The 26,162-nt window shown below is 43.6% G+C and overlaps 1 protein-coding gene across 11 annotated transcripts in view; it reads left to right on the forward strand.

Annotated features, from left to right (window-relative positions):
• The window catches only part of SORBS1 (sorbin and SH3 domain containing 1), a 123,711-nt gene extending 101,128 nt beyond the window's left edge, over positions 1-22,583 (forward strand). For 7 of the 11 annotated variants that reach the window (XM_008575249.1, XM_008575246.1, XM_008575240.1 and 4 more), the window contains 4 exons: positions 9,810-9,869; positions 10,460-10,650; positions 17,525-17,637; positions 20,113-22,583. In XM_008575249.1, the coding sequence (XP_008573471.1) occupies positions 9,810-9,869; positions 10,460-10,650; positions 17,525-17,637; positions 20,113-20,180 (432 nt within the window). In that variant the 3' untranslated portion in view covers positions 20,181-22,583. Of the gene's footprint in view, positions 1-9,809; positions 10,202-10,459; positions 10,651-17,524; positions 17,638-20,112 lie in introns of those variants that run through there. The other 4 variants (XM_008575239.1, XM_008575247.1, XM_008575248.1 and 1 more) reach the window with 3 other exon arrangements.
• The last annotated feature ends 3,579 nt before the right edge of the window (positions 22,584-26,162 follow it).

Raw genomic sequence — 26,162 nt, forward strand, 5'->3', positions numbered from 1 at the left:
CAGCATGCCGCGTGTGCCTGGGGCGTCTCCCTTGGCAGGGTGGGCCAGCGTCTTACCATGGTCCATCTACCGAGGCCGAGGGGATGCTGGTGAGGCCCATTTGCTTGCCTTGGGAGCAAAGAGATGGCCCAAGAGGGAATGGAGGGGACATTGATTAAGGTGTCAGAGCTGGGGACGGTTGGAGGAAAGGTCAGGCTGTCTCCTGGCCTGTTGAGGCAATTCAGAAGTTATCCTCATGTTGGGTACCTCCTGTCCTGGTCCAAAAGCCCATGAGAAGGCAGGCCTTTCTCGTGTCCCACTTGTGCCTCGGAGATTATCCTGGATTGGCTCTGACTAACACAGCTGAGAACACCCGGCTGTGCTGTGCTGTGCTGTGCTGTGCTGTGGTTTTATGTGAGACACACTTTGTTTCTGTAACCCATCGTGTCCCACTTGTGCCTCGGAGATTATCCTGGATTGGCTCTGACTAACACAGCTGAGAACACCCGGCTGTGCTGTGCTGTGCTGTGCTGTGGTTTTATGTGAGACACACTTTGTTTCTGTAACCCATGGCGCTTTGCTAGTGCTCAGTTCTATCAGGTCTTTGTCCTGTCTTGTGTTTGTGTGAGAGTGTGGGATGACTGTTCACAACAGAGGCATTTTGTTTGTAGGGAGGAGCATGCAGACCCCACTGGGGCCCTGACAGGCTTGCGATCATAGAGTGGGCATGCCAGGGTTTTGGGTGACTGTCCTATCTCCTTTTTGGGTTAGCTACAAAGATTTCAGGTTTGGACCAAGGTGGCCTTAGGGTGTTTTGAGGGCTGAAAATTTTTGAGAGGAAATGAACTTGGCAGTAAGATCATGATTCTAGATATGCTATGAAAGTCAGAGACTTTGGTCAAGTTCTCCAGAGTAGCCAGGTTTGAATGCCAGCTCGACCTCTTACCATCTAGTGCCTTGGTAATTACTTCCCCTCTCTGAGACTCAGTTTCCTCATAATGGAGATAACACCTACCTCATAGAGTGGTTGCAAAAATTCCTTGAAATAATGTGTGTGAAACTCTAAGCACCAGGGCTGCAAACATGATCAGCACTTTGTAAAGGGAAGCCGTGGAGCCATCACTTGGTGATCCAACTACATCTAGAACTGAGAACAATCTAGAACCAGATGGGATTCCTGAAGGTGTCTCCAGTCCATTAATTAAGTACTTGCTGTGTACAACACCCACAATAAACTGCTCAATCTGGGCAGGGTGTAGCTTGGTGATCCAACTACATCTAGAACTGAGAACAATCTAGAACCAGATGGGATTCCTGAAGGTGTCTCCAGTCCGTTAATTAAGTACTTGCTGTGTACAACACCCACAATAAACTGCTCAATCTGGGCAGGGTGTAGGGGTTGTTGATCCCTGATCTTCAGGAGCCTATGGTGCTCCAGACATAGCAGAGCAAACAGGGCAGTAATAGAGGTGTGCTTGGAGGCCACAGGAGCACAGAGCCCTGAGACATGCTGGGTCAGACCTCCAGCTGTGCTGGCCTAATGCATGTGGGTCCACAGGCCAGCGTGTCAGGAGCGGGAATCACTGAGGGTAAGCGCAGTGCGGGGTAGTTTATACGAAATCAGGCTTAGCCTCTCGCTATCAACCTCTTAATGTTCTGGAGCCATGGTTCTCTCATGTGGTAAGCAGCAGTGGAAACAGTCCCTCCCTTGTGGGGTAGTTGTAAGGATTAAATTTGGTAATGAACGTAGTGTGGGGCTTGGCATATGGTGAGGCTCCATAAAAAGGGGGCTTCCTGCTGCTGCTGTTGTGGATTGTTGCCCAACCAAATAGCGTCAGTCTATGGGAAAGCAGCGATCCTGACAGGGTTTGCCCATTCCTGGAACAGGTGCTCCTAGAATATGTGTTCTGAGAAAGAAAAGGGTGTGTCTGGTTAAGGAAAGAGCAGATGCTTGGAAGAGGTGGTGAAGTGGCCAGTTGAAAAGAACTAAATGTGTCTGTCATAGGAGCAATTCTGTAAACATTCTAAGATAACCCAAGGTGCCTGGAGACCTCCTTATTGTTAGTAGTGAGTCATCATTGCAGCCTGATTCCAGGATCCAGGGTGCAGGAAGTGCGCACGCTGCCAGAGTTCTGCATGAGGTTAATGGTATACACCTCCTGCCTCCTAACAGAGGATAGGAGTGGAGTAGCTAACAACACCAGAGATGACATTGATTGGAAAGCCAGGCTTGTTGAAAATTGGTTTTCCTTTTTTGGTGGGCCTCCAGGCCCTAAGAATACCACTTCCTGTCCTCTTCCTTCCTCCTTGCTCTCCTGGCACAAGTCCCTTCTCCATGGGTGTGCCCAGGCCTTGGGCCCTGGGCTCACTCACTGTTGAGAGCTGGGGGTTGTATGAACAAGGCTGCTGCCCACGCACCCCCATTCCACCCCCCTCACTTTCCCCTTCTGTGGCAGCTCTGGAAATGGGGTTCATCGTAAGGGGCTCCTGCCTCTTATGCCCTCTTAGGTTGTCAGACAAGCTAAAAATGGAAAGGACTTTTAATAACAACTGTCTTCTGGGGCCCCATCAGGAGGACATGATCTCAGGCTGTCACTTATTTGGGTAAATGCATTTGAGACCAGTTTGTGAATAAAAAAAATTGTCAACATTATTCACCTTGCTGAACCAAGAGCTGAACAAAAAGTTCAATTTTATTGTAGTTGTTGGGCAGCTGGGTTGAATGTCTGACCAATATATAGAAGAGATATTACCTGAGAGCCTTCAATGAAAAGGCGTTCTGAAACATTTACTCTTTCTTTCAAGCATATGGGATGTTCCAGGTACTGTATTAAGTGTTGCAGGAGGTGAAGAGGGATGAACTCATCAGGACTTCTGTTGTTCTTGGGAAAATCTCCCTCCCTCACTGGGTTAGAAGGCCCCGTGTGATCCGGCCATCACACAAGAAGCCAGCCTTATTTCCAAAGGCTCCCCTGCTTGTTTGCCTGGACAATTCCCACCTATCCCTTACTTCTCCATTTGGATGTTACTTCTTCCAGGATCCTTTCCTGACAGCCTGTTCCCACCCCTGCATCTGACCTGTGAGAGCACTTCTTAGCCCTGTTGTATCTGCCTCTTAGCTTGCCTTCATCCCCATTAGGGCATTAGCACCCTAAGGTCAGGGACTGTGACACCTGATACAGGGAAGGCACTCAATAAATATGTGTTGAATGAACGAAAAGACAAAAAATAACTGACCTCTACTGAAGGAGTTTATGATCTCCATTGGGAGACTGAGACATGTTTACAAATAATTATAATGCAAACAGGAAAGAGAGTCACAAATGGTTCACTCTGGAGGTTCAAGATGAGGAGAAGTAATAAGCAATGGGAGGGGGAAAGCGATTACCTGCAGAACGAACTAGCATTTGATCTGGGCCTTAAAGAATAGGGAGTTTTCCAGTAGGTGTACAGCAAGAGGGCGGTATTCAAGGCGTATAGCCTCGGCAAAGACCCAGGGGTGGGAACATGAAAGCTGTGTGTGTGGACAGTGGTGGGTTCCTGGTTTGGGTGAGGCTTCAGGTATCCACAGGTAAATAGAAGGAGGAGATTCTGGAGAAGGGGCTGGGACCGGGAGCTTAGAGGGTGCTTACTGGTGCCTCTAACACTCTCAGCACCTCCTAACAATGTCTAGTCAATGTGGACAGTGGTGGGTTCCTGGTTTGGGTGAGGCTTCAGGTATCCACAGGTGAATAGAAGGAGGAGATTCTGGAGAAGGGGCTGGGACCGGCAGCTTAGAGGGTGCTTACTGGTGCCTCTAACACTCTCAGCACCTCCTAACAATGTCTAGTCACCTTCCTCACAGTGACAGTGACCCTTGCAAGTCATTCTCTGCTTTGCTGCTTTCCTTCTCTTTAGTCATGTGCCCCCCACCTCCAACTCTGCAGATGTGTGAACACTTCCTTTAAAATGGTTTGACGTTTCATTCCTTTGTAGCCTCCCAAACTGGTTTCATATCGGGTTGGTTGCTCCTGTTTTTCGGCCTGTGTTTTCTCTGAATAGCAGAATGGGGTAAATGAGGTGCAGGGGTCTTTAGGGGGAGCCGGGATGGGGTAGGAAGAGCACTGGATTGAAAGTCCGGGTACCTGGGTTCTAGCCCCAGCTCAGCTGTTACTCTCCTGAGTGCTTTTGTATGAGTAACTTTGCTTCCCTGGCATATTCCTCACCATAAACAAAAGATTCCAACAAGAGAACCAAAGTTCTTTTTAGTGTTGATATTCTATGGTGAGGTAAAAGTCCTGTGTGAATTTCAGTTGAATGAGAAAGAACAAATACAAAACTTCAAGGAGAAGGTTTATTATAGACCTGCACACCTTCAAAATCGAAAAGTGAAAGTTTTCCATTTGTTTTTAGAGGGATAACTTAACTAATTGGACAAAAACATGCACACAAACACATATAAAATGCCCAAGAGTTAAGAATTATCAACTAAGTTCTTGTATTTTGTTAGGTGTAATTTGGACCAATAGGGTTTAGAACAATCAATCAAGAAAGTAAAGGGGAAGATCATCTTGGAAGTCTCCACCATTATCATCAAGTATTTACTGAGTTTCTCCAAGATAGGAGCATCATTTGCTAACTGGTATCCAGCCATGGTTTTTAAGAGTTTCTGTAATTTGTGAGAGAGCCTTGTAGAATTTCTTAATTAAAAAGAAGTCGAAAGATCATCCACTCCAATGATTCCTAACTTTTTCCAGGTCACAGTACCTTTGAGAATCTGAGGTCAGCTGAGGACTCTAGGCCGGTAGTTCGGGGAATGCACAGTTTTGCATAAAGTTTTAAGAGACTCACACCTGCATCCATCGGAGAGCTCCTTGGGAGTCCGTGAATGCCCAGGTTAAGAGCCCCCAGTCTATCCAACTTTCACAATGAGATGAAAAAACTGAGGCCTGAGGAAAGTGACAAACTTTTGTGATGTCAATTTGGTTCCTAATGGGAAGGAAGCCAAACAAACAATAAAGCTCGCTTTCACAGTGAGATGAAAAAACTGAGGCCTGAGGAAAGTGTCAAACTTTTGTGATGTCAATTTGGTTCCTAATGGGAAGGAAGCCAAACAAACAATAAAGCTCTAGGGCATGAAGTGTAAAATAAAGGTACATAGGAAAGCTAGGTGTGCTCAAAGTACACAGTTCTCAAAGTGTCTGAGAAGCACAGGAACAAACTGCAGCCTTGGAGAAGGGAGAGAAGGGAAAGATACACAGCTGAAGACAGAAAGGACTGCTTTGGTGACTTCAGAGGGAACGTCCTCACCACATGGAAACTAGGTTAGTTCCCAGAAAGATAAGAACAAAAGCACGGGCCTGCTTGAGGGTGGAAATTAGAAATAGAAGGGAAGGCATGTGATGCAACTTGCGAGAACAAAAAGGAAATTAAAAATGCTAAGGTACTCAAACGTGGGAAATGTTTTCCTTTGACTTACTCAGAAGGGAAATCCCTAAATACAGAGGGTGTTTAATGGTTTGGAGGATGGGGAGAGATACTGGCTGCAGTTCTTACAAAAATTAACCAACAGGTATTCTCTCAGCACTTGAGGTGGGGAACCAAGACCCAAATGCAGACATGTCGGGTCTTGTTTTCTCATTTGTAAAATGAAGTAAATACTGGCAATTTGAAGTCTGAAGAAGTTAAGTATTTTGCTCAAAAGACAATGAGTGTGAGAGCCTGGCTTGGAACCCAGATTTTCTCCCTGTCCCCCTGGAAGCCCAGTATAGGTGACCTGAAAGGTGGGGTGGGGTCTGAGAACATATGGGGTGTGAGATGACTGGAGAAATGCCATTTCTAAGAGCCTTAGGCAGTTAGGAGGGCAGAAGAGATTCGTGATATTTCTAGAGGGGATTTGGGCCATATAGAGGTTGTGTTTCTTGGTCCTGTCCGCATCTCCAGGACTTCCTGTGTGTGTTTATTTTGGGCTACAAGGCTTTGGCACACACCCAAAGCTGGAAGAGATGCTTAGTAACTTCACCGTAGCTGTTTTGTGGATCCAGAAGGATTAACAGCTCCAGGGAAGCTAAGATTTCTGAGGGACTTCTGTGAACTGAAGGTAGGGCAACAGAGTAAGGACACTCTCACTTGGGGAGGATGAAACGAGCACTCCTGGCCAGGAGGGGTGACTTGTGTACAAACACAGAAGAAAGCAATTTCTGGATCAGCTACTAGCACCTGCTTTCTATTGATGGGGGAGGGTGGGAGTGCAGTGTGTGTGTGAGCACACGTGGTCTAGGCTGGTGGTTGTTTTTCTGAACATGTGAAAAGCTGGAATGCATCTCCAGAATCCAAAATGTAGTTAGCATGAGATAATACTCCCTTTATTCTTACCCTGGATGAGGTCCTGGTTAAAACGTTTGTCTACTCTTAGGCTTAAATAAGGGCAGATCTTGAGGACCTGGGGAAGGTTGAGAGCAGCACTATCCAGTAGAAATATAATATAAGCCGTATATATAATTTAAAGTTTTCTAGTAGCCATAGTAAAATGGAACAGGTGAAATTAATTTTAGTAATATATATTACTTAATATGTTCAAAAATTATTAATGAGATATTTTACGTTCTTTATTTTGTGCTGTTTTCAAAACCCAGTGTACATTTTTACGCTTATAGCCCATTTCATTTCATGCTAGTCACATCTCAAGTTTCAAAGCTACGTGTGGCTACTGGCTATCATATTGGACAGCACAGGTTTAGAGGAAGAGCTATATAAAGCTGTAAAGTGAATAGAAAATGGGGCTGGGAAAAAAAATATGCCAAAAGCAAAAAAAAAAAAAAAAAGGTAAACAACATTCAAAGTGAAAGGCTGATCCTTGTGATGGTTATTAGTGGTGTCCATCTCCATTGAGGGGCCATTCCATGGCATGCCCCCCTTCCCTGCAAAAAAACCAAAAAACCTGGTTTACATTTCAGTTACATGAGATGTTTCATTTAAATCTAAATAGGGAGAAATTGAATCTCAGCTAATAGGATAAATGTTTATCTTGCCTTCTTCCTTATTTATTCAATGAATGCTAAGTGAGGAACCCAGTCATCCCTACTTCTCAGGAGGGGGTTAAGTTTGTACTATGCAGATGTTAAGGCTATAATGATTATCCCTTGCTTTGGGTATGGCCTGACACCAAGGAAGGTTTTAGCTGGGCCATCAGTATCCCTTCCAGTATATGGTTCCTTGGGTTAATGATTGGTTGCTATCTGTTACTGCACACCATACCTTCCACTTAAGGAAATGTCTTTGAACACCTGGAGTAACTTCTGTTATAGCAACACAAAGTGGACTAAAACAGACTCCAAGGGATTCAGCTTTCACAATCAGTGGCTTTGCTACTTGTGCAAGTCTTCAGACTTCTCCCGGCCTTAAGATTCCCTATTCTGCCAAAGGGCTGGTGCAAAAGTCAGATGAGGTAATAGAGCTATATGTGCTTGTAAAATATTAGTCCTTCTTACTGTATTTGATTTGTCAATCCTCTTCTGAGCACCAAATTATTTGCTAGATGATTGATTCCAGTCACTCCTTTGGGATTAAGTTAATTGAAGGATGCTAGGGGGCTTCTGTAAGCTGTGGAGGTCATGACAAGAGATTGTCTGCATCCTCTCTTTGTGCTGCATTTGACCTGAGGGTCATTAGGACATCAGCTGGAGTTTGGAAATATTTTTTTTATGAGAACTTTTGTTTTCATAAGGTGTGACCCAGATCAGTCTTTGTATACTGTAGACAAAGAATCTCAGTGTGGGATATTGAGGTTTTCTACATCCTTGCTACCCAAAGTTGGTCTGTGAACCAGCAGCATCAGCACCACTAAATAGAAATGCAGAGTCCCGTGACATACCCCAGATGAACTGAGTCAGCATCTACATTTTAACAGGATCCCAGGTGATACCTACGTACATTAAAGTTTGAGCAGTCCCACTCCACAATATCCCAACTATCAACAGTCACCTGCAGCCTCAGCTTAAACAGCTGTTGTAGCCAGCAACTCACTTCCTCTTGAGGCAGCTCCTTCTTTTTTTTTTTTTTTTTTTTTCCTTTTTTTTTTTTTTTTCTCTACCGAGTGCGCCACCGGGCCGGCCCTTGAGGCAGCTCCTTCTATTGGTAGGCAGCTCTCACTTTTAGAAAGATTCCTTCTGTCAAGTCAAAATCTGCCTGCTGCTCTCACCCACTCAAGGTGCCTAAAATAAGTTTCATTCTTCTTAACCCCATATAGCAGGTGCTTGGAAATGTCTACTTCTTTCCTTTGTTATGTGGAAACCTTGATCCAGAGACTGGGTGGGTGGTGAGTGGAGCCCCATGGTCAGCTCCCAGGCACTTGGCAAAGGCCCAAGGTCCTGAGACATTGTCAAAGGAGCATGAAAAGGCCCTCAGGTCTTCTTCCTTTATTCCTGTCACAGTCCAAGGAGGCTAGTTTGAGTGATTACAGTTTGAAGGGGTTTGGAGAACTCGAAGAGGCATCCCCAAAGGACAGGAGTTTAGAAGTGATGCCTGGATGGAAATTGGTCCTGCAGTGCATACTAAAGGATGGGGACATGTACAGTAGAGATGAACAGGAGGGGTGACATGGTAGAGTACGAAGAGCAGCTAATCAGCTTACCTCTCGCTAGCTGTGTGATGTTGGGGAATGCACTAAACCCCTCTGAGCATCTGCTTCCTGGGTTTTTAAAGAAAACAGGATGACAAACCCTGCTTGGCCTGTCTCCAGGTTTTCTGTGGGACTTATTGAAGAAGTCAGTGAGCACACTTGACAAAGTGGTCTTAGGATGAAAGACAAGGTCAAATGGGACCACAGATGAAGCCAGGAGACAAGTCTACCACTAATTTGCTGTGTGACCTGAGGGGGGTCCTTACTCTCTTTGGGCCTCTCTAGGAAACAAATGGGTTATACACAAAAGATTTTTAAGTGCCCTTCTAGAAGGCTTGAGAGTAGCTGTGGCCTGTTGCTATTACTGCATGTTACCTGGAGGGTTTCTCCAAGGACGGCTCTTCAAATATGTATTTAGAAGGACTTCCTAGAGCTTAAAATGGAATCTTTCTGGGGGAAATAGTTCCAAGGAAGGCCTGGCCTCTATAGATGGGAGCCCCGCTTGAAACGCAGGTCTGCCTGGCCAGGCTTGCACCTGTGTTTTCGTGTCAGCGTGTGGTACCCGGCTTGGTGAGTGAAGAGTGACAGTTTCATTTCTACACATATCAGGACATACAGTCCTATCTCTGGAAGCAAGTTCTGCCCTAGGAGCTATCTGTACTCATTTCATAACTCAGTGGAGTATGTCATGTGCATATTTTTCCAGGGGAAAGGTCTTGTTTGATACTTCAGATATTACCAAGGAGGTTTTCAAAAGTGTTACTGTTTTTCAGTTTTTATATGTATTGAAACATGGCAGACCTGATAGTTTTATGAACTAGTCAACAAAATAATGGAAACTGGGTTTTGGTACAGCAGCCCTTCTCTAGAGGCTTGCTGAGAGCGAGGGCACCAATGTGTGGCTTGTGAAGGGACATGCCAGTTCCTTGAGACAGCCCTTCCGTGTCTCCCTCCTGCCGGTCCGGGGACTTGTGTTCTTCATTCTTACCTCACTGCAGCCATGTTTCCAACTACCCATTTCATTGTCTGGATGCTGCTTCTAACTACATTTGCATTTTCTCCTGTGCACTTACCGTGTTGTTGTGGAAACTCGGGGCCATAGCCTGCGAGTATCCGGTGTCAGCCAAGTGTGATGGCGTGGTATGTGTATTTGCTCATGCTTTTATTTTGAATCCTTTCCAATGTGACATCTGCTAAAATGTCTCCCTTATAATTTGCTTGGTGATCACAGCCTTCTCATCATTCATTGAGAGCAGGACCTGATCTCACAGAATCTGAAAAGAGCTATGTGGTAAGATGCCTGTTGAATAAGACCGTAGCTTTTCTAAAGAGAATCCTTGCTGACTTCTAGAGTCTAGAGTAGAGAAATGCCTGGTTAACTCACAGAGCCATTATCTACAAGAATTCTGTGTCTATTGTAGTAGAGTGAGATGTTAGGCCAACTCCTCCCCATCAAAAAAAAAAAGCAGAGGAGTTTAGAGACTCCTCTGCCTACATGTGGGATTAAGTTAATGTATTAGTGCATGATTGGGGGATACATATTTGCATTCCTATCCTGAAATTACTCCATTTGTAACAGTTACTAATTACAGGCTTTTATGCTGCTGCCTGTTTTTTGTTTTTTGTTTTTTGTTTTTTAATATTCATACTAAATCCCAAATTCTTCTGTATCTTACCTGTTTTTCCATGCTTACATCTGGATTTCTCCTGCACTCCACTACTGGAATATCTATTTTTTTTAACCTGGATCTTCAACTCTGTTTTCTCCCTGGACTTATGTGCTTCATCTGGAATGTTACATCTCTTCCTCTTTCTTTTTTTTTTTATCCCCATGTTGACTGTTTTATGGGGGTTTCTCGATATCTCGGGGCCACCTCACAGGAAGCAGTTTGCAATGAGATCATAAACATTGCCGAAAAATCTGTTCATTACTGCAGCACTGTTTCTCATCCTCTTGACTTTCATCACAAGGTATCCCCTTCTGACAATAAATCATCTTTAATCATTTCTCAGCAACCTCAAGCCCAGCAGCGAAGAGTCACCCCAGACAGGAGTCAAACCTCACAAGATTTGTAAGTACACTTGGAAAACTTTGATTTTCATATTCTTAGTGTACTGTTGACTTTAGGAAGTGGGTTGTTGGCTGACTCTGGGAGCAGCTGTTTCAGGGAACAAGTGAATTGCTCTCGACTTCTCTGAGGATTTCTGGTTAAGGCCATTGTTTCCCATCAGCCAATGTGAAATAGGTGGTNCGCCAACTGCCTGCCACTTTCCGCCATGAGTAGAAGTAGCCTGAGGCCCATGCCCAGCTACAGCTGTCCCAGAATCGTAAGCCAAATAAACCTCTTCTCCTTATAAATTACCCAGTCTCAGGTACTTCTGTTATAGCAACACAAAGTGGACTAAAACAGACTCCAAGGGATTCAGCTTTCACAATCAGTGGCTTTGCTACTTGTGCAAGTCTTCAGACTTCTCCCGGCCTTAAGATTCCCTATTCTGCCAAAGGGCTGGTGCAAAAGTCAGATGAGGTAATAGAGCTATATGTGCTTGTAAAATATTAGTCCTTCTTACTGTATTTGATTTGTCAATCCTCTTCTGAGCACCAAATTATTTGCTAGATGATTGATTCCAGTCACTCCTTTGGGATTAAGTTAATTGAAGGATGCTAGGGGGCTTCTGTAAGCTGTGGAGGTCATGACAAGAGATTGTCTGCATCCTCTCTTTGTGCTGCATTTGACCTGAGGGTCATTAGGACATCAGCTGGAGTTTGGAAATATTTTTTTTATGAGAACTTTTGTTTTCATAAGGTGTGACCCAGATCAGTCTTTGTATACTGTAGACAAAGAATCTCAGTGTGGGATATTGAGGTTTTCTACATCCTTGCTACCCAAAGTTGGTCTGTGAACCAGCAGCATCAGCACCACTAAATAGAAATGCACAGTCCCGTGACATACCCCAGATGAACTGAGTCAGCATCTACATTTTAACAGGATCCCAGGTGATACCTACGTACATTAAAGTTTGAGCAGTCCCACTCCACAATATCCCAACTATCAACAGTCAACTGCAGCCTCAGCTTAAACAGCTGTTGTAGCCAGCAACTCACTTCCTCTTGAGGCAGCTCCTTCTTTTTTTTTTTTTTTCCTTCCTTTTTGTCTTTTTTTGTGACCGGTAACGGGATCGCAACCCTCAGTGTCGTGCCCGTACTGCAACTGGCAATGGGATCGCAACCCTCGGTGTTGCGCCCGCACCGCGCTCAACCAGTGAGCGGACCAGTCTCTATATGGGATCCGAACCCTCGGCGGGAGCGCCACCATGCTCCCAAGCGCCACACTCTACCGAGTGCGCCACCGGGCCGGCCCTTGAGGCAGCTCCTTCTATTGGTAGGCAGCTCTCACTTTTAGAAAGATTCCTTCTGTCAAGTCAAAATCTGCCTGCTGCTCTCACCCACTCAAGGTGCCTAAAATAAGTTTCATTCTTCTTAACCCCATATAGCAGGTGCTTGGAAATGTCTACTTCTTTCCTTTGTTATGTGGAAACCTTGATCCAGAGACTGGGTGGGTGGTGAGTGGAGCCCCATGGTCAGCTCCCAGGCACTTGGCAAAGGCCCAAGGTCCTGAGACATTGTCAAAGGAGCATGAAAAGGCCCTCAGGTCTTCTTCTTCCTTTATTCCTGTCACAGTCCAAGGAGGCTAGTTTGAGTGATTACAGTTTGAAGGGGTTTGGAGAACTCGAAGAGGCATCCCCAAAGGACAGGAGTTTAGAAGTGATGCCTGGATGGAAATTGGTCCTGCAGTGCATACTAAAGGATGGGGACATGTACAGTAGAGATGAACAGGAGGGGTGACATGGTAGAGTACGAAGAGCAGCTAATCAGCTTACCTCTCGCTAGCTGTGTGATGTTGGGGAATGCACTAAACCCCTCTGAGCATCTGCTTCCTGGGTTTTTAAAGAAAACAGGATGACAAACCCTGCTTGGCCTGTCTCCAGGTTTTCTGTGGGACTTATTGAAGAAGTCAGTGAGCACACTTGACAAAGTGGTCTTAGGATGAAAGACAAGGTCAAATGGGACCACAGATGAAGCCAGGAGACAAGTCTACCACTAATTTGCTGTGTGACCTGAGGGGGGTCCTTACTCTCTTTGGGCCTCTCTAGGAAACAAATGGGTTATACACAAAAGATTTTTAAGTGCCCTTCTAGAAGGCTTGAGAGTAGCTGTGGCCTGTTGCTATTACTGCATGTTACCTGGAGGGTTTCTCCAAGGACGGCTCTTCAAATATGTATTTAGAAGGACTTCCTAGAGCTTAAAATGGAATCTTTCTGGGGGAAATAGTTCCAAGGAAGGCCTGGCCTCTATAGATGGGAGCCCCGCTTGAAACGCAGGTCTGCCTGGCCAGGCTTGCACCTGTGTTTTCGTGTCAGCGTGTGGTACCCGGCTTGGTGAGTGAAGAGTGACAGTTTCATTTCTACACATATCAGGACATACAGTCCTATCTCTGGAAGCAAGTTCTGCCCTAGGAGCTATCTGTACTCATTTCATAACTCAGTGGAGTATGTCATGTGCATATTTTTCCAGGGGAAAGGTCTTGTTTGATACTTCAGATATTACCAAGGAGGTTTTCAAAAGTGTTACTGTTTTTCAGTTTTTATATGTATTGAAACATGGCAGACCTGATAGTTTTATGAACTAGTCAACAAAATAATGGAAACTGGGTTTTGGTACAGCAGCCCTTCTCTAGAGGCTTGCTGAGAGCGAGGGCACCAATGTGTGGCTTGTGAAGGGACATGCCAGTTCCTTGAGACAGCCCTTCCGTGTCTCCCTCCTGCCGGTCCGGGGACTTGTGTTCTTCATTCTTACCTCACTGCAGCCATGTTTCCAACTACCCATTTCATTGTCTGGATGCTGCTTCTAACTACATTTGCATTTTCTCCTGTGCACTTACCGTGTTGTTGTGGAAACTCGGGGCCATAGCCTGCGAGTATCCGGTGTCAGCCAAGTGTGATGGCGTGGTATGTGTATTTGCTCATGCTTTTATTTTGAATCCTTTCCAATGTGACATCTGCTAAAATGTCTCCCTTATAATTTGCTTGGTGATCACAGCCTTCTCATCATTCATTGAGAGCAGGACCTGATCTCACAGAATCTGAAAAGAGCTATGTGGTAAGATGCCTGTTGAATAAGACCGTAGCTTTTCTAAAGAGAATCCTTGCTGACTTCTAGAGTCTAGAGTAGAGAAATGCCTGGTTAACTCACAGAGCCATTATCTACAAGAATTCTGTGTCTATTGTAGTAGAGTGAGATGTTAGGCCAACTCCTCCCCATCAAAAAAAAAAAGCAGAGGAGTTTAGAGACTCCTCTGCCTACATGTGGGATTAAGTTAATGTATTAGTGCATGATTGGGGGATACATATTTGCATTCCTATCCTGAAATTACTCCATTTGTAACAGTTACTAATTACAGGCTTTTATGCTGCTGCCTGTTTTTTGTTTTTTGTTTTTTGTTTTTTAATATTCATACTAAATCCCAAATTCTTCTGTATCTTACCTGTTTTTCCATGCTTACATCTGGATTTCTCCTGCACTCCACTACTGGAATATCTATTTTTTTTAACCTGGATCTTCAACTCTGTTTTCTCCCTGGACTTATGTGCTTCATCTGGAATGTTACATCTCTTCCTCTTTCTTTTTTTTTTTATCCCCATGTTGACTGTTTTATGGGGGTTTCTCGATATCTCGGGGCCACCTCACAGGAAGCAGTTTGCAATGAGATCATAAACATTGCCGAAAAATCTGTTCATTACTGCAGCACTGTTTCTCATCCTCTTGACTTTCATCACAAGGTATCCCCTTCTGACAATAAATCATCTTTAATCATTTCTCAGCAACCTCAAGCCCAGCAGCGAAGAGTCACCCCAGACAGGAGTCAAACCTCACAAGATTTGTAAGTACACTTGGAAAACTTTGATTTTCATATTCTTAGTGTACTGTTGACCTTAGGAAGTGGGTTGTTGGCTGACTCTGGGAGCAGCTGTTTCAGGGAACAAGTGAATTGCTCTCGACTTCTCTGAGGATTTCTGGTTAAGGCCATTGTTTCCCATCAGCCAATGTGAAATAGGTGGTGGGTAAATAAAGGAGATCACATACTACTGGGAGAGAGAGACAGGTAAAGAATTAACTACCATACAAGGGCAAATGAGAGCTGTGCTGGCTGGTTTTAGTCCCAGTGTTGTGAGAGCATAGAGAAAGGAGTGGCTAATTCTGACTAGAAATGAATAAACAGGGTTGATTTACTCATTCAAAAAACTTGCTGGTTACCTCCTACGTTTTAAACACATAGGAGAAAACTGTTGACAGAGGAAGGGGCATTTGGACCAAGCATTGAGAGGCAAATTGCATTTTGAGAACTAGAACAGGGAGAAAATGGTCTTCTCAGCTGAGTGGATTGCATGTGCAAAGGCTTGGTGTAGGTGGTGTTTAGAGAACTTGAAGAAGGCCTGTGTGACTGCAGCATATAGTCCATGGAGGAGATTGAGATGAAGCTCAAGAGGTAGGGTGGGACCAGCTGATAGATTCCAGAATGCAATTGGAATAAGTTTGCATTTTATTCCGCAGGCACTAGGTAGCCACTGAAGGTTTTTGAAGTGATGGACATGTTGATCATATTTTGTTTTAGGGAGATAACGCTGGGAACAGAGTGAAGGGTGGAGTTTAGATATAAGGGACAAAGATGTTAGTTAGAAGATATTAATCCAGCAAAGAAGTGATGAGGGCCTGAGCTAGGACAGAGTGGGTGCTTTCTAACCATGGAATTGTCCACGAGACAAGTTAAAGAGGAGTACAGCAGCAAAGGAGACTAGGAAAAGGTAGCAAGAGATGCAGGCGAGGGTCTAGGAGCATTCATTTCCACAGAACCAAGCAGACAGCATCTGCTCAGCAGCACTGCCCACCTCGGGGAGGCCAAGGGCAGGGAATGAGAATCCCCTCTGCTCACCCCCGACATTCTCCTGGCAACTGGAAAAATCACTGGTGACCTCTGATGCAGCAATGTTAGTAGACAGGTCGTGGAGGATGCTATGCCAGAAAAGGTTAATGAGGAAGTTTGGTGGGGAGGGGGAGGGGGTGGGCATATAGATAAAGGGAATAGCAGGGACGGGGAAAGGACTTTTAAGGTACAGAGACTGAAGCATGTTTGTACCAGAGGAGAAGGAGCTGACAGAGTCGAAAGTGAGAAGATGTAAGTGAAGGAAGAGCCCAGGGAAGGGGTTCAACACGGCCAGGGGAAGGGACCCTTCGTTTCTCACACATGGGAACAGAGGCAGGAAGGTGAGTGGAGGCACAGAGACGTAAGTCTGGAGCAGAGGAAGATTAACATGCTGCCCCCAGCAAGCTTCCCTCTCAGGAAGTGGGGGCGGAGTAAAGAGCTTCCTGCTGAGAGGGGGGCAGCAGAATTGGCAGTGGAGATGAGGGAAGGACTCAGTGGGACATGTCTTGAGCAGTATGAGACCCATCCAAAATCAGAGCTGACTGGGGACCCAAGCAGCAAGCGTGTGGTACTTTCTCCAGCCAGTGTGCACTGTCTGAGAGTGAAAACAGAGAAGCAGGTATCAGGAGCTAATTCCCAGAGCTGAGGCTAGCAAAGAAGCTGAGGTGGAAGTTCTGGGGACAAGGCATTAAAGTGTTAGCAAGGGCATGTGTTGGATGGCCAGCCCTAGGAATCCAAGTTGTATAGGAGATGGCAGGCAAATACAGAAACATGAAAAAATGTATTCATTTACCAACTGGAAATCTGCCTGCATCTCTTAATTCCTCATTAGAGACTTTCTTTCTGGCAACCAGATCTGTCAACTTGGATAAACATGTAAAATGAAGTTGTCCCTTTGGTTTTAGCAGAGCAGCATGAACCTCTTATTTCTGGGACTGACTCCACTTACGTGTTAGTAGTCTCTCTTGCCCACACACTAGAATTCACTGACATCCACTGGAAATGGTAAATATTTGGCTCATTTGCAAAGTTTTGCCTGCTACTGTTGTGTTTCAAACTAGTGAATAAACTGAATTGTGAAGCTGGTTCTCCTTAAGTGTTTGTTGAAGGAATATATAGAAACAAAGTTTTTCCTTGTTGCTAAAGCAGGTATAGATTTTACCATAAGCGGTCAGTCTGGCTGTCTCAGCAGCTCTTTTTAGGACTGACCGAACAGCACATACCAAATGCCTTAAGCCAACTAGCAAATAAATAAAAATCTTGCCCCCCAACATCACTAGAAAAAAAGCAAAAAGGTTTCACGGTTTTCAGAAAAATGACATCCATGTTTAAAAGCAGTTAATGAAATGAGTTTAGTTATGTAAGGAAAGTCAAGGTAATTTTGCTAAACGGTGAGGCAATTGGAATGTACTTTTTATATATTTATTTATTTTTACAGTTGCCTTCTGTTCTCCAGCAAGGGTATGTACTTCAAAAAGTTCATGGAAAGATTCGTATTACCTTTCAATTCTATTTTTACACAAACTTTTTGAAGTACCAAGGTACAGTATGACCAGAATGTAATGTCTCTGGGCCTAAATAACTTCTGATTATCCTTGATAATCCACATATATTAACCTCTGTTAAGGAAAAGGCTTGGTTTACTTTAAAGGCAGGGAGTGGGAGTGGGGTGTGCTCTAGACAAAAAAGCTTGGCTAGGGCAACCAAAGGAAACTAAATAAGAGGACTGATCATGACTTGCTTGTCTGCAGTTCCCCATCCCTGTCAGTCTTAATTAATTTGTCATGTGTTGAATGCATATCTCCAAATGCTAAGTTATTAGAGAAATAGCCAATAAAACATTTTTATCCCCACTGATGAGTAGGAAATACTACTTAAATGTCGATTTAACTGAAATGAGGTTAAAAACTCATTAATCCTGTCAATGTTTGAGTCACTTAATATTCATTTTTCTCCTCTGTAGATTTAGTTACCAAGCATTATATAGCTATATACCACAGAATGATGATGAATTGGAACTCCGTGATGGAGATATCGTTGATGTCATGGAAAAATGTGATGATGGATGGTTTGTGGGTAAGAATCTCTTCATGCTTTTTTTTTTTTTTTTTAATAGTTGTGTATTGAAGGATTAACTAGGATGATGAGCCATGGAAAAAGCAGTCTGCACAGAAAGAAGAGCCTCCTCAGCTCCTGTACCACACTGTTGGGAATGCCAGGCCACCCAGTCTATGTTTGCTCCAAGACAGTGTGGCTATTACTGATGTTGGACCTAAAAACCAAATATGCCAACATTTACTGTGTGGAAGGGCAGTTGTCAGATTCATTATTGGGTTTTCATTTATGTTTCTATTGTGCATGTCTGTTTTACATTGGGAAATTTTATTTTTAAAACTTATGAAACAGTACAAGAAAATTTTGACTGAGCCTAGGTCTCTACCATGAAATGACCATATGTATAGACATTCCAAAGACCTTCTTTATTCCAGGTTTCTAACAATTTAAAACAACCTGCTTAATTAAAATGAAGGATTTGCCTTTATAGAAAGGGAGAGAAAGATCAATGCTTACTGAGATTCTGTTACAAACCAGACACTGCTTGATATACATAACTGAAGTTCTTTCAACAAACAGTCCCGTAAGAAAAGAATTACCCTCATTTAACAGATTTAAAAACTGAGGCCTAAAGAGATCTCCCAGGAAGAAAGTGGTGGAGTGAGGACTTGAAATCAGGCAGCCCATCTCTTACTGAGCCGATGTTCTTTCTCTGCAGGCATGAATGTAATGTTTGGAGCCACTGACTCTTTGCCTCATTTCCCCCATATGAATGGTTTTACCTTTATCTCCTTTCCAAAGATCTGCTCTTCCCTGACCTCTCCGGAAAAGCTTGGCTAAAGCAAAGGAATGTCAGGGCTGGGGTGGTGAGACTAGCAAGGCCTCAGCATAAATGGGAAGCCAGAAAGATTTGCCTTGTACTCACCAGCCTGGTAGAAAGCTACCCCATCCTTCCAAGGCCCGCAGAAGCCCATGGTCCTCATGACCTTTAGTTGTTCTGCTCAGAAGAAAGTCATCTGAGAAGTCAGCAACCACGCTGTTGCAGTACAGTCCAACAGAAATACAGTGCAAGCCATGCATGAAAGTTAAAATTTCCCAGAAGCCACACTGAAAAAAGTAAAATGAAACCAGTGAAATTAATGTTTTATAAACCCAGTCCATTAAAATGTTATCAATTTGAGCATGTAATCAATATAAAAAATTGTTAGTGGGATATTTTACATTATTTTCATACTAAGTCTTTGAAATCCAATGTATATTTTACAGGTACAGTACAGTTCATTTCAGACTAGCCATATTGCCAGTGCTCAGTAGCCACATGTGGCTATCATATTAGAGACCACAGGTCTAGTATGTATTAGCTATTAAGCTCTTCCAGAAGCGTTTACATTTTTTGTGAGAACTTGAGGTGTGGAAAGGGGGACCAGTTCTCTAATGGAAGCATCCCAGCAGCTGGATAAAGGAAATATTTTGGGATGATTATCTTCCTTCCACTCCTCAGTCACTTTGAAAAGTAGCCTGGTAGTCAAACTACAGATAAAATAGCCCAGCAGAACTCATGTTTCTCATCCATAAGGAAAGGTGGTAACCAGGTATTCGAGCACAGGCAAGTTCCTTACCGTCTCTGGGCCTTACCATCCCAGTTCTCTGCAACCTTCTTGACCATCCTTTCTAGGGGTTCAACTAGATGTTTTAAATGTCTAGCTTTAACACATTCTTTTAGCTTAAAAGTTTCATTTTGGGCAACCCATTGGTAGTGGCTGCTTGAGATGTGTTCCACAGTATTCTGGAGCCACATCCAAGCCAATTGGGAAAAACAATGCAGTAATCAAATTGTGATGTTTGCTGGAGAGAGCGCAATATATTTGCCATCCCAGCTTTAGAGAAAGAATCCCAAGGGATGGAACTAGATTAGTGATCCATCTATCCCCCACATGGAGCAGCCCAGGAAGGCCTTTGTTCCCAGATGGCTCAATGCTCCTGGCTCAGCAGGAACCTTCACAAGTTCAGTAACAAAGACAGGGAAGGGACTCAGTTTGGCACTTAGGCACAAACTGCTGAGAGGAATTTACTTTTGATGTATAGTCATAGTCAGTGGGCTTTTAGAAATCCTACAGTTTACAAATTCTAAATTCCAGGTATCTTCCTGTGTTGGATAAACGTACTAATGTCTCCAAAAAGGAGAAGAGTTATAAAGAGCAATGGACTGAGAGTCACAAGACGTAGGTTGAGATTCCACCTCTGGTACTTATTAAGCTGAGTTTCTTCATCTGAAGAACAAGAATATTAAGAATGCCTACCTAGCTCACCACCCAGCATTATTTTGTAGCCTAAATGAGATAAGACAGGAGAAAGTGCTTTGAAAACCTTATGCTAATTCTACAAGCTCTAGGATTGTTATCAAGAGATATTTGAGAAGAAATCTCTAAGTGCTCTCTGAACTCACATGGGCAGTCTTCTCATTTTATGTATCTGTGCGTTTTTTTTTTTTTATAGGTACTTCAAGAAGGACAAGGCAGTTTGGTACTTTTCCAGGCAACTATGTAAAACCTTTGTATCTATAAGAAGACTGAAGATTATTTTTATTGGAGGATGAAGCATAATTCACGACTGGTGTCTTTATTTGAATGTTGAGTAGGAAAATGAATGCAGCAGATAAAGAAGCAAAAGAGAGGGACAGAGAAGTATGTTTAAAACCCAAGACCGTCTAAGCTTACTGTGTATCAGACAGGGCTGAATCACGTGCTGAGGAAAAAGAATTGAGGCAAATGCGTACATCCTTAACTGCTTCTGGGAGCCACTCCAGCCTTCCCCTCTCCTCCCCTCCACCTCTTGGGTAATACCTGGAGCACATTCCAGGAGCAGAGTTAGCCAGAAATGCCTCCTCCTGTCCCAGCCTTAACCTGCTCCCATCTCAAAGGGGTCATTGAGCCTGAAGCAATCCTCAGGCACCAAGCAGATCCCCAAACGTTTTCCAGACACTCCAAGCCTCAGAATCCACTGACTCCCCTAGCCTCCATGCGCCAGCCGACCTCCTCCCCACCCCCACACTGCTGGAGATCTGCTGGGCTACCAAGGCTGTCCCTAGACAGTGGTGGAGGCCCCAAGCTGCCCAAGACTGAATCCCTCCCTGGACCTGCTAAAGTACGGGTGGGGAGATGGAGGCAAAACTTAGGTGCCCTGTGCATTCAGCCTGCTGTGCAGCATTGCCATTTGCTGAGCTGGTGGTGTTCAGACCAAAAAGCACACAAGGTTTTCCAATTCCATGGGAATTGGGGAGCAGGTAACCAGGCAGATAGGTGAGGTTATATTTGCATTTCACATAATGGAGTCAAGGAAGACCTGCAGCTCTGGAGGTCACTTGCAGTGTGTTCCTTTCCCATAACACTGGCTTTTTATAAATGGTCACTTTCAGGGCACAGTACAGCCACATTCTTTTCTGGCTTGTGTTTGGCTGGGACAGTTTGGAATTGGTAGGTCTATTCTCATAGAAAATCAAGAATGGTGTTCAGTGATTCGTTCAACATACACCCATGTATACTGGCTGCTGGGGACACTGATGAGCAAGACACACTCTAGGCTTAGAAGGGACTCACCGTGTCTCCAGGGTTGCGACTCCTAATACACCCTGATGCGGCTTCTTTTCAGAGCAGAGGTGCAGATACAGTGGCTGTGATTATGAAGCAGCTATCAGGAGGTCTGTCCTTTGTGGGGGCCGGATCCAAGGAGAGAGGCTCCTGTGACACTTGGGGTGCTTAGTCAGAATTCTTTCCAATTCAAAGATGTTTATCGGCCTCTCTCTTAGATCCCTTTGTGAGACAAAAATAGAAACAACCCATTGGGAACTCAGAGGGGATTTGGGAGACAGAGAAAAGAACTTAATCAAGAGAGACTGTGATAAGTGCTAAGAAGGGTATGAGAGAGGAAGAGATGTATTTTCCCTGGAGGGATCCTAGAAAGCATTGTCATATTTCTGTCTCCATTAGCTCACTTTTGAACAACTAGGTTTCTGGAAGAACCTTTGAGAGTAGTTTATGGCTGGAAATACTTGGAAACTTTTCCAGAGTTTGCAAACTCTCATCCTTCCCACAAATACATATCAAGGTCACAAATAGAAGTAGCAATTCTAAATGGTAGGGGTGTGTACAGAGCTCCTACTCTCTGCCGTAGTTCAGAATGACTCCAGGACCATTGTCCCAAAGTTTGGAGTCTTTACAAGTAGGTAAAATCTGTCTGCGGTGCCTCTGCCTCAGCTGCTGTCCCAGATACCCACCTTAGGATCCCAACACCGCACCAGACAGTCACAGTACCTTCACTTTCTCCTTATTCTTTCTTCAAACCTTGCTCTCAGGAAAGAAACTGCCACTGATTTATTCACACTAAAGTGTAAATGACCGATAAGAGGAATGTGTTACCTCTTCCCTGAGACATTTGTTTTTAGCTGGGACAACGCAAATCCTTAATCCCAAGGGAAAAGGCTGTAGAACTGGGGAGCAGGGGAGGAGAGGGTGTGCTTCCTGAGTAAAAAGAGCCTTCTTGATTTTCCTTAGGGCCCAGTGACAATAAGATCTATTGTTTTGGAAGGTCTGCTCCACCATCCAAGAGCACTGTTTTTTTGACCTCCTCTCTCTGTCTCTGAGGGAATATAGTAAAAGTGCATATGCACATGCATTTTGCACAGCAGCATTTCACCCATTTTGGAATGTAATTCTTGTATTGGCTATTGTGTTTCCTTGTCTTACATGCAAGCTATTAATAACACGATCTTATTTAATAGTGTTTTTGAGGGGTGCTTCTTGATTAAGTAGGTAATTTTGAACACCTCTTTAAATACAGCTAGAAAGTAAAACCAATTTGTAAAGCCACACTTGCATATGAAGTCAGGCTCACGCATTTGTATATCTCCAGACATCCAGGTATGCCTCACCAATTTGCCCATCTTTAATAAAGTCATGTGTTAAAATTTGCATCACTTCAGCTTCCTAAGTATGACAAAACAAGGAACAAAAGTTTCCAATGGCTCTTTTGTCTTCAGACATTTAGTAATATAAAGTACCTATTTTTATGCTGAAATGTTTATACAGGTTTATTAATAGCAATGCAACTAACTGGCGGCATGCCTGTGCAACATGTTTTGGTATATTAGCCATCCTTCCTGGTAAAGGCAAGCCCCAAACTACTTATCTTTTTCAGTCTCTCTGGGGTCAGTAAGAGAAAAAATCATATGCTTAAGAAGTGGGACTGTGTAAATATGTATATTTAACTTTGTATAGCCCATGTATCTATCTTGTATAGAGAAATAATTTTAAAATTTTGAATGGAAGGGGAAGTAAAATAAGGAAGTCATGAAGTTTTTTGCATTTTTATTTAAATGAAGGAATTCCAAATAACTCACCTGAAGATTTTTAGCAAAAAAATAGCCATTGTAAAGTGTTGAAATTTACAATAATCATTATTTTGGGGAGAGAAGTTGCATTTTTATTTAAATGAAGGAATTCCAAATAACTCACCTGAAGATTTTTAGCAAAAAAAATAGCCATTGTAAAGTGTTGAAATTTACAATAATCATTATTTTGGGGAGAGAAGGTAACTATAATCTCAGTCACAGTTTTTCGGGGTTTTTTTTGTTTTTTTGTTTTTTGCAGTCCTATTTATCTGCAGTAGTATTAAGTCCTATTGCTGGAATAGGTTACTACAAAAAAATATATTCTGAAAGAAAAATAACATTATAACCAGTTAATTCAAAGGATTGCCATTTAAATTACACTCTGAGAGCATGTACTATGCAGACATAGGTTTTTCTGTTCATTTATTTTTCTTTATTGTAGTGGATTGATTTGATAAATAGATGTGTTGGATTACCACATTTGCTGTACATATTATTTAATAAACTTTATTCAGAGTTGTGTGGCATATCTTTGTTCTTGCCATTCATTGTTTCCTTCCTTTGCCAAGCTTCTCAAATGAGACATATTCACGGCTGCAATTTCTCATACTCTCCTTTCCCTTTTTAATCACTTACCATTTGGATTCTACCCACTTCTTGACAACGCCGCTTCTTACCTTTTTGTCAGTAATAGAACTCCATGACTCTCTGTGAAATAATTGATTACTGTTGACAATCTCACCATTTTTTTCTAAAATGTTTAATAAAAGTAATGCACATATGTCTTTAAAATTAGCAAAAATGAAACATTATAAAATAGGTGTAATGAGTCTTTGCTCCATAAAACATGGCTATAGGAAGTGACACAGATGACACAGTGCTTAGTTTTTCTAAACCAAGTCTGGTAATGAATCTTCTCTTACTGTGGTGGCTGAAAATGTAATCTGTTCCCCACCCTGCCAGCAAAGTGTGTCAAGGCACTAGGCATCCAGTCTCCCCTGACATCCCATGGCTATGACCACCCCTATCTTGGTCTGGTGTGAGGTCTGTCCCCTAATAGAAAACCCCTAGCCTCCATCCTCTCTCCCTTGGTTCTGTCCTTCTCCACCTCCTCTAAGTCAAAGTGACAGGTGGCAATGCTGCCTCTGGGATAACTCAGGGGGCTCAGGCCTCAAACAGGCCTGGCAAGGGGTTGTCTTCCAGGACTCAGGCTCTGCTAAACTTTCTCTCAGGCCCTCCATCCCGTCCGACAAATCCATCGGCTTACCTTCCAGCTACTTGTAGAACCCAACCACTTCTACCATCATAGTCCAAGCCATTTTCTCCCACGTGGGTCATTGCATTAACTTTCGAACTGGTCTCCTGGCTGCCACCCTTGTCCCCTCTGCCCTAGTCTTGACTGAGCAGCTAGAGTGGTCTTTTTAAGTTGGTCCAAAAGCCTGTAATGGCTTCTCAGAGTGGCACAATGGCCTCAAGGCCATAGGCATGCAGGCTCCCCCTCCCCCACCGCCCTTGTCCTCATCTGCGAATTTCTCATTGCTCAGTCCAGCCACGCAGTCCTTATGGCTTCAGACTCATCAAGCATGCCCAGCTTTAAGATCTTTATGCTTGCTGTCCCCTGTGCCTGGAAGACCTTTACCCCAAGAGCTGCCTGGCTTTCTTCCTTCCTTTGGTCTTTATGTTGCCTTCTAACTGAGGCTTTCTCTGACCACTTTATAATAGGAACCCATTGTCTCCACCCCCAGCTTTCTGTCCCCCTTCTCTTCCTCTATGGTTTCTCCATAATGTTCATCACTATCTGATATTTGCCTTCACAAACAATCCTATAAGATTTGTGAGGGTAGTAATTCTGTTTTGCGATTACATGCCCAGCACCAAGAAGAGTGCCTAACGTGGCACTCAATCTTTTGTTGATCAAATGAGTGAATGAACCCCCGAGGCAGAGAACCTGGGACTCGAAATATGTTCTGTTCTACTAATAATGAAAGAGGGGAAACATTCCATTTTCTTATGGCAGCAGAAACAGAACAAACTAATCTCTCAAATTATGCTGGACTCATACAAACAGAAAGTAAAAATTCTCCAATATTTACACTCCTCTCCCCACAGAGGTCTCCGCTGACTCCTATGGATGGTGCCCTGAGCTTGCTTCTCCAAATGTACTAAACATCCTTGTCTTCAAATAAATGCTTTGCATGGTCTTATACACTTTCTTTTTCCCTTAATAGAACTTGGACATGTTTTCATAATTTATTTAACCTATCCCTTATTGGTGATGCAAATATTTGAGATTATTGTCAGCTTTTTTATCACAACAAACAATGCTGCTTTGAGTAGAATTATTGGCTCAGCAGAATCATTTCAAATCTTAGGATAGCCAAATGGCCTTCTCAAAAGTACCAGGTTATACTCCCACCAAGTATGAGTTTCCCACAAAACTACACTGTCAGCTTCTATGCAGTGCTATTCGTTGGTTTGCCTGTCTTTTCTCTGGCCAGCCCCTTCTCATTCCTCTTTCTAGATCTTCACTGTGGTTCTCCACCCTCTGTTTTCTCTCAACACATGCTCCTTCAGGGAGCAGATCCCTCACAATATAATTATGGCCCAGAGTCCATTGTATGAGGGCTGTTTCAAAGATTAAGTGTAGAAACCTAACACTACTGGTGTTTGTTGAGATATACCAAAGAGAGCTGGAACTAGCCTCAGGCAGGAGACTCAAACTTTCTTCATCTGTATTTGTCTTATTCTTGGCTCCGTTAGTCTTGTTTGGCTACATTTTCACCTGCTGAATGCAACCGTGGGAAACATGGGTGCAGGCAGCTCCAGCTTCATCCAGTTTTCTGACTAGATTCTAGAGACAAAAGGGCCTTCCTTTTTGGCTTTCCGTGAAAACATTTCCAGACCCTGGTGGTCCCAACCTGGATATTTACCCTTTCCTGGACTAATCGCTTTGGCCGCCCCACCAAAACTTCATGGAATTGGGGGGTAGGGTGTGGGGATGGGGGTGGAAAGGCCAGGAAAGGGGATGTACTGCTATAAGAAGGGGAGAAGGAAGCTGTGCAGATAATAACTCAGTGGCCGCCTGGACTTGCAGAGTTACTGTAACAAACTTTGGAAAATGCAACACTATTGTTATGTCCCAATAAACTTCAGTGTAGCT

Source organism: Galeopterus variegatus, unplaced genomic scaffold (genome assembly GCF_000696425.1).
Source record: "Galeopterus variegatus unplaced genomic scaffold, G_variegatus-3.0.2 Scaffold1160, whole genome shotgun sequence".
Classification (NCBI taxonomy): Eukaryota; Metazoa; Chordata; class Mammalia; order Dermoptera; family Cynocephalidae; genus Galeopterus; species Galeopterus variegatus.